General features: G+C 37.3%; 1 protein-coding gene across 1 annotated transcript in view; it reads right to left on the bottom strand.

Moving 5' to 3' along the window:
- Window positions 1–9,514, bottom strand: part of SPATS2 (spermatogenesis associated serine rich 2) — a 128,961-nt gene that overhangs the window by 47,939 nt on the left and 71,508 nt on the right. Inside the window, exon 3 of the mRNA XM_003793612.3 lies at window positions 1,247–1,326. Coding sequence (XP_003793660.1) covers window positions 1,247–1,326 — 80 coding nt within the window. The remainder of the gene's footprint in view (window positions 1–1,246; window positions 1,327–9,514) is intronic.

Here is a 9,514-nt window from a genome sequence, read left to right as displayed (position 1 = left end):
AGGCACCCACCACAATGCCTGGCTATTTTCTTTTTTTTTAATTGCAGTTTGGCCGGGGCTGGGTTTGAACCTGCCACCCTTGGTATATGGGGCCGGTGTCCAACCCACTGAGCCACAGGCACTGCCCTCACACTGTTTATCTTTGATTTGCTTTTTTCAAACAGCATTGGTTTTTTTTTTATTTTTTCCACATTGATAAATGTATCTCACTCATTTAAGTATTTCTGTTGTATGATATATCAAATTTATTCACTCTCCTATTGATGGGCACTTATATTGTTTTCAGTGTTTGGTTATTATGAACAATGCTATAATGAACATTTTTATGCTTATTTGCTGCTAAATCCTCAGTCCTTAAAACAATGTTTAGAACATTGTAAGCCATAAAAAAAATTGAGTCTTCTGTGAACAGTGAATATGTCTGTTTTATATAATTACTAGTAGAATTCCTGGATAGTAGGGCATCTGCAATTTCATTAGATAATGCCAAATTGTTCTCTAAACTAGATACCCTAATGCTGACACTACTGCTTCCAGCCTGGGTGACGGAGCCAGACCCTGTCTCAGTGCTCCCCCCCCTAAAAAAAACCCCTTACCATTGATGCCTAAAAATTGAACTTTAGGCAAAACTTAAAGATCCCAAAGGTAAAATTCTGATAATTTAAAATGTGAGTGTTTATATTACTGAATCACTGCCTATTTATGACAATATACTTTCTTTTAGAAAGACAGAAGGTATATATAAAGCTTTTATGTTTTTCTCAATATAGTTCACTGTTATGTTTCTAAAAATACCTACTTTCTTCTGAAGGAATGCTCTGTAGAATCGCTTGAGCCCAAGAGTTTGTGGTTGCTGTGAGTTCTGACATCACACATTCTACCAAAGGTAACAAGGTGAGACTCTGTCTCAATAAAAATAAATAAAGATCTCCAAGGATCTTTAATGCTCTTCAAGTGAATGAGAGTATCTTACTCAGACTGTTCTCAAATAATGTTGCCAAATGAGAAACAAACTCAGCCATATAAATATTGCTTAAAGTATCTTCAAGAGAATTTAGAATGAATACATAGGGATATACATAAAGGAAATCATGTTTGTACTTTACTGATTCCTCAGAACCTTTATAATTACCACTCTTACATGGTGGCAATGTATTATTTTTAAAACTCAGTTTCATAATGAGTTGGTGATAGCCATAATTTTCCTATGACATTCAAGTTTACTATCCATAATGACTAGTCTTACCTTCTCTTTCATGTTCTCGAAAGCTCCTCCCTGAGCCAGTACAGTATTGGACTGCAAATCAAAAATGAATCCTGATGAATCTGAAAGAATGAAAAGGGAAAAATATATTCAAAATGATCTGAAACTATTATGAAACACATTCCCAAGATAGAAGGGCCAAGACTGCTTTTTTCCCATAGAACAATTAACAACTTAGCTGCTATTCAGCAAATTCTATTAAATGAGTAAATTATATTGACCTTTTGAGTTTAAATTATAAAATAAAATTTGATCTTATTACAAACTGTCACAGCTTGAGGGAAACACTAAATGTATCAACTATATCAAACTGTTCTGTACCCTTGATATCCTCATTAATTATCCTACCTTAATTTGAAAGTCCCTCTAAAAATGTTAGAAGCAGGCTCAGCGCCCCTAGCACAGTGGTTATGGTTTCAGCCACATATACCAGCCCAGGCCAGCTAAACAACAATGACAACTGCAACAAAACATAGCTGGGCACTGTGGTGGGCACATGTAGTCACAGCCACTTGGGAGGCTGAGGCAAGAGAATCACTTAAGCCCTATGACATTAATAATAACACATGAAAGTAATTTCCTTTTCTAGACTACACCACATAAATTATGTTCTAAAACTATAAACTCCATGATACAATCAGGTCTGTGACCCCAATGGAATGCTTGATGAAGCAACATACCCAAGTTTACCTTAGAGAGATGAAACTCTATACTTGACAAGCAATCAACTCAAGTTTAAATTATGGGAAAACTTCGTTCCATGTGATTACAAAAAAATGTTCTAGCTTCTCTGTACTTAGAAATAAAAGGCAATGTGTAAACTCAATTAGTATCTTTACCTCTGATTAAGTGATCAATAAATTACCTCAGCTTTAACACTCAACAACTTAGTTTTAATCCAGTGAGATCCAATGGCAGGAACTGGTTAGAGTGCTTTTCAAATTCTAATGTGTCTACTCACCATCTAGGGAATCTTATGCTAAAGTGTAGGTTGTGGTTCAATAGTCTGGCCTGTGACCTGAGATTTTTACTCCCAGGTAATACTGATCCCCACACAGTACTTACAAGTGGCTTGGAGTTAGAATGTCAACAAGGCAAATAAAAGGAGAAATTCTAAGAAAAGGAGTCCAAAAAACAAGAGTAATATTCTGTCACACTTTACAAATTATTTTGCTATTAGTATAGATGTTCTAATTAAAGCTTCTTTTACAGATTAATTCTGAACCCTGAATTAACTTAGATTTAACCTTACTAGCAGTTTCTAGACTTACTGAAATAAAAAATTAAGTTGCACTTATACAAACTCAGTATTTAAGCCTGAGTCTTTTGAGTGACTACCGTGTTTCCCCCAAAATAAGACACTGTCTTATATTTATTTTTTTCTCAAGAAGACACACTAGGGCTTATTTTCAGGGGGATGTCTTATTTTTACATCTACATTTATTCAAATACAGTTAAGTCATCCTTTTCTGGAACCTAACAGGGGGAGCCGACCTTGTTGGTGGGGCTGGTGTTAGTGATGCGTGAACTCCTTTCCCCTAGCCATTGGCATGTGAGCAATAGGATGTCTGCAACGGCGGTTACCACATGTATACCTGGGCAAGGGCCAATGGCTTGGAGAAAGGAGCTGTGGCAGATAAAAGGTATTCCAGTCTTCCTTACCATCTGCACCGAAATGCATGGCGTGCAGATACGCTGCATAGCCATGCTCATCACTAAATCTTATTATCGCGGTAGGGCTTATATTTAACAAATGCATAGAAATCCTGCTAGGGCTTATTTTTTGGGTACGTCTTATTTTGGGGAAACATGGTTCGTAAAATGGTTATCTTCCAATTATCTTTATTAATTGAAAAGAGACATAATATATAAAGATGACAATATTATACAGTCAAAATACTATATCTAGAACTTTCTCAGAATTATTCATAGATTAGCCAAATTATATTTCTTGCATGTTTTAAGGTATCCTTCTCCAAAGACGTATCAACGAGCCTTACTGATACAAAAGGATACTGATAATTTATTAGAGAATCAAATCACTAATCTCTTTTAGAGAAAAGAGGAACCATTTAGAGTAAAACAGCATTTTAAGGTCTATAAGTTAAGTAAATTATTATTATTACTAGCCTCTTATAGATCACCTAACACAGTTTTTCCCCTTAACAACACACCAGATGACATATACTTCAAGAAAAGAATAGTTCTGCAAACACTCAGTTATTGCCACCAAACAAATCAGCATAAGTATTATTAGGGCTTATCTGGTGTATCAATTAGGATAATGATTAAAAATACATCAGTAGTTATTTTAGTCAGGATCCCAACGGGAAACAAACAGCACATCAAATTGGGAAATCTGAGTAGAGTTTAATAAAGGGATTATTTTCAAAGGTACTTGCAGGGAGTAGGGAAATCAACAGAGTACAGTACTTCTTGGCTAATAATAGCAATTTGCACTGCTACTGGGAGGTTTTAAAGAATGTTAAAGAGGGAGTAATTACTGGAACTCACAAACCCAAAGGGCTCTTTCAACTTTTGTTTCATATAGTATGGAGAGGGCTATCAGATAGCTGCTGTGCCTTTTAGTCAAAGGACATATGTAACCCTCAGAGAAAGACTCTTCTCCCTGCCTCAGAATCTCCTACCAATGCTGCCCAACAGCCAAACTCAATCCAGTCAGAGGGTATAGGGTGTCAATGCAACAGTTTACACAGGCCACCATCCCAAGGCATAAATGACAATTTTGTACTCATATTCTACATCATGAGATCACCAAAAAAAAGAAAACACTAATATCTTAATTTGTCTACTCACTAGCTAATATTACATTGTTTAACTTAAACTAGTACTACTATAAGTATATTCAATGAACTGGAGCTTGAATGTCTCCCAGCATTATAGAGAAAAGTAATTTTTAATTCCTGTCAATAGTATTTAGTGATTTAACAACACTACAATTTTTTCATGAAAAGAATGCTAGGATTTACCTAATTTTATTAGTAGGAAATAAAGCAGGATTTCATCTTTTTATTTAGCTATGATAGAAGAACATATATTCTAGCACAGTGGTTCTCAACCTTCCTAATGCCACGGCCCTTTAATAAGATTCCTGTGAGGAACCACAGGTTGTGAACCGCTACTGTAGCAGAAATACATTTTTTAAAATTGCTATTAAATATTATTCTAGATTAGGCATGGTGGCTCATACCTGTAATCCCAGCACTTTGGGAGTCCCATGTGGAAAGATCACTTGAGGCCACGAGTTTAAGACTAGCCTGGGCAATACAACAAGACCACAGTGTCTATCAAAAAACTAAATTAACCAGCCATGGGACTGTGGTCATAGCTACTATAGGGGCAACAGGATTACTCAGCCCAAGAGGTGAGACTGCAGTGAACTAAGATTACACCACTGAACTCTACTCTGGTCAACAGAACAAGACTTTGTCTCTATAAAGATCTCAAGCAGGATTCATAAAGGAAATGAGGAACACTTGAGCTTTCTTATTATCATTTATTTCCCTCTTTCATAAACCATTTGAGAAGTTTTTTGAAATAATTTAAACTAGCACACATGCAGGCACATTTTAGAAAAAGTCTGTTATTTACTGTACAACAGACACATATTTATAATACATTCTTGTAGGTTTGTTTTTGCCAGCTTCAAAAATCATGTCAAGGTTGTTTTAGATACTGAGGATAACACAGAAATTGCTAAGGCAAATTATTCCACATATTAAATCAACCTTTAAAACACAGTCTGTTAATTTATAATTTAACCTGGAGAATTTATTGTTTTAGAATTAATTTCTTTTAGAAATTAATTAATTAATTAATTTAATTTCTTTTAATTGTTTTAGAATTAATTTTTTTGTTTTTTGAGACAGTCTCACTTTGTCACCCTCAGTAGAGTGCTATGATGTCATAGCTTATAGCAACCTCAAACTGGACTCAAGTGATCACCCTGCCTCAGCCTCCCAAGTAGCTGCAGGTGCCTGCCACAACGTTCAGCTATATTTGAAGAGACGGGGTCTCACTCTTACTCAGGCTGGTCTTGAACTCCTGAGCTGAGGGAACCCAACTACCTCGGCCTCCAAGAGTGCTAGGATTACAGGCATGAGCAACCAGGCCTGATCTGATTAATTTGTTTTGAAGTCCTGATTATATTCACACTCAGAATGCCTATATATTAAAAAAAAAAAAAGCAGAAAATAACAAGTGTTGAAATGCAAAATAGTAAAGCCCCTGTAGAAAGCCATATAGTAGTCCCTTAAAAGATTTTTTTTTTTTTTTTTTTTGAGACAAGGTCTTGCTCTGTCACCCAGTCTGAAATACAGTCAGTGGTGTGATCAATGCTCACTGCAACACTGAACTCCTGGGCTCAAGGATCCTCCTGCTTTAGCCTCTGAGTAGCTACGACTACAGGTGCAAGCTACCAATATCAGGCTAATTTTTACAATTGTTTCATTGAGACAGAATCTTATGGTATACCCCGGCTCATCTTGAACTGTTGGCCTCAAACAATCCTCCCACCTCAATTCCTAAAGTGCCAGGATTATAGGCATTAGCCACTACGCCCAGATGTTATAAAATTAATAGAACTATCATACAATCCAGTAATTCTACTTCTTGGTATATATATGAAAGAAATTAAAGTGGGGTCTCTCAGAGGTATTTTTTACACCCATTACGGCTGTAGGCATTAAGGATCCAATGGTGAACAAGACATCTACAATTCCTGTCCTCTTACGAGTTTGATAGCTTATAGAACAAGACAACAGTTAAAAAACAAACAAAAAAAAACTCACTATGATAGCAACTATGCATTAGTTCATCAAATTGCACAGTATTAAATACATATGCTAGACCTTTACAATAACACTATCTATTACGGATTAAAGATTTTTAAAAGCCCTACCACCTTGGGCTCTGTCTAAAGAGTTTTAGCAGAAGTAGTTTTATGAATACACAGTAAGGCTCTTAGAAGTACTGAAGTGAATTTGATATGATTACCCATGAGCAAATTATTTACATCACGTAGAGGTCTATGCACAAATTCCAGGCTGCTCACAGTAGAGACAAGAGCAAAGGGGACTTAAACTAAGCATGGAGTAAGTAAAGAGATTCTTAGGAGGCCACTGAATTTGTATCTTTGAATCCAACAACCAGGCTCAGTGCCTGTGGCTCAAGTGGCTAAGATGCCAGCCACATACACCTAAGGTGGAAGGTTCGAATCCAGCCCGGGGCCTGCCAAAAAACAACAATGACGGCTGCAACCAAAAAATAGCTGGGTGTTGTGGCGGGCACCTGTGGTCCCAGCTACTTGGGAGGCTGAGGCAGGAGACTTGCTTGAGCCCAGAAGTTGGAGGTTGCTGTGAGCTGTGATGCCACGGCACTCTACCCAGGGAGACTGCTTAAGGCTCTGCCCCCCCCCCCAAAAAAAGAATCCAACAACCAAAACCTTGTGATTTTAGATTGCTTGTATCTTTCTTCTATTAACATAGAAGACGTAAATTATTTCTTCTGACAAATAAGGAGGAAGATGGAATTATAATCTCTTCCAGAATACCCTCTCTTAACTTTTTTTTTTTTTTCTGGAGACAGTCTTCTTCTGTTGCCCTAGGTAGAGTACAGTGACATCACCTTAGTTCACTGTGACCTCAAAGTCAAACAAGCCTCCTGCCTCATCCTCCCAAGCAATTGGGACTATAGGCGTGTGCCATAATATCCAGCTAATTTGTTTATTGTTTTAGTAGAGACAGGACCTCACCCTTGCTCAGGATAGTCTTGAACTCCTGAGCTCAAGCAATCCACCCACTTCGGCCTTCCAGAGTACTAGGATTACAGGTGTAAGCCACCCCACCCGCCTCTTTATTTTATAATGATGAGAAAATCAGTCCATGGTACCGATTTCTTGTTCAAAATCACACACTAAATTCTATAGTAGAATTAAGAAGAACCAGGTTTTATGTTAACACATTAGTGCTGTAACTCACCAAATATTCTAGTTCTCAAGTTGCCGTTATTTTAATGGTAACTTGATATATCACCTTTCTTTTAGGATTTCTGATTTTTGCTAAAACTCACTGATATTCCTTACAGGTACATTAAGGAAGCTGGGTAACAATACTATTCACATTTTACCATGGCTAAAGAAAGGCCAAAAGAGGTAACAGGATCCAATTAAACTACAGGTAAAGTCCACAAATGAATCCTAGGAGTCCAGATAACCTGACAAGTTCATTTGTTATATTTTCTCTAACTGTATCAACTTCCTCTTAAAAAAATTAAAAAGTAAACTCAAGGCTCAGCAACTGTAGCTCAGTGGCTAGGGCGTCAGCCATATACACCAGAGCTGGCAGGTTGGAATCTGGCCCAGGCCTGCCTAACAACGACAACTACAACTAAAAAATAACCAGGCATTTTGGCAGGAGCCTGTACTACTTGGGAGGCTGAGGCAAAAGAATCACTTAGGCCCAAGAGTTTGAGGTTGCTGTGAGCTGTGACGCCATGGAACTGTACCCAGGGCAACAGCTTGAGACTGTGTCTCAAAAAAAAAAAGAAAAATAAAATAAAGTAATAAAATAAATAAAAAGCAAACTCAAAAGCAGAGCCTACATAAGAGGTTATTCTTGCAGAAGTGGTATCTCATGAACAATTAAACAGACTCAAGTTCTCCTTCACATTGAACACAGCCAAAATTTGACCATAAAGAAAGTGACCAATTTTGGGGAATTGCTTTTTCTCATGCCAACTCTGAGAATAATCTACATGTAAGTCATCAATAAAGTTACAAACGGAGTTCAGTTTTTTCATATGTCCTAATGGCAAAATTGAGGACCAGGACTATACTATACAAGTATGAGTGCAAGGAAAAGAAAGTTACTGTCACCTTAGGAGCTAAGGACTAGAATGTATTTAGAACTTCAAAACTAACAATGTTACCAACTTTAATTTTCTGGGCGGCAATTCTTTATTTTGCCAACTTACCAACTAAAAATGAAAATAATAGAGCATCAGGGTTGGAAAGGAGGCATATTAGAGATGAAAAGTTTAGAAAAATAACTATGGCAAATGCTATTTTGTAAGCTTTGGGGCCAGGTGCAGCAACTTAAGCCTATAATCACAGCACTCTGGGTGGCTGAGGCAGGAGGACTGCTTGAGCTCAGGAGTTTGAGACCAGCCTGGGTAACAGAGAAAGACCCTATCTCTAAAATTAGCTAGGCAAGGTGGCATGTGCTGCAGTCCTGCCTTCTTGGGAGGCTGAAGCAGGCAGATCGGTTAAGTCCAGTTTGAGGCTGCAGAGAGATTGTGCAGAGACACCACTGCAGTCTACTCTTATGACAGAGAGACTATGTCTCAAAATAGAGACTCTGTCTCAAAACCAAAAAAGAAATTAAAAATACAATTACGACATGATCTAGCAATTCCACTTCTGGGTAAACACCCAAAAGAATTGAAGGCAGGGAGTATTACAGATGTTTATACATCTGTGTTCACAGCAGCATTCAGTCATAACAGCTGGAAGGTGGAAGTAACCCAAGTGTCCATCAAGAGATGAATGGATACTATTCCACTGTAGTGTGTACCTACAATGGAATAGTATTCAGCATTAAAAAGGAAATTCTGACACGTTACAATATGAATTAACCTTGATGACATTATCCCCCTAAGTGAAATAAGCCAGTCACAAAAGGACAAATACTATATAATTCTATTTATATATGCAGTACCTAAAGTAGCCAACCTCACAGAGAAAGATAGTAGAATGATGGCTGTCAGGGCCGAGGGGAAGAGGGAACATTGAGTTACTGTTTAATGGGTACAGAGTTTCAACTTTACAAGATGAAAAGAATTCTAGATGTGATAATGGTTGCACAACAATGTGAATGTACTTAATGCCACAAAACTGTACAGTTAAAGATAGTTAAAATATAAAATTTTATGTAGATATAATTACAATTTTAAAAATTAAAATTGGGCAGTGCCTGTAGCTCAAAGGAGTAGGGCACCACCTCCATATGCCAGAGGTGGGGGGTTTAAACCCAGCCATGGCCAAAAAAAACTGCAAAAAAAAAAAAAAATTAAAATTAAGGAAGTCTTGTTATCACTGTCAACAGACAGTAAAAAATTATTCAGAGAGAAAAAAATAATCACATCTCCTTAAGAATTCATGAATTTGGCTCAGCGCCTATAGCTCAACCGGCTAAGGCGCCAGCCACGTACACCTAAGGTGGCGGGTTCGAA

This window comes from Otolemur garnettii, unplaced genomic scaffold (genome assembly GCF_000181295.1).
Source record: "Otolemur garnettii isolate 467f Iridium unplaced genomic scaffold, OtoGar3 scaffold00070, whole genome shotgun sequence".
Classification (NCBI taxonomy): domain Eukaryota; kingdom Metazoa; phylum Chordata; class Mammalia; order Primates; family Galagidae; genus Otolemur; species Otolemur garnettii.
This window is presented reverse-complemented; position numbering and strand designations above follow the sequence as displayed.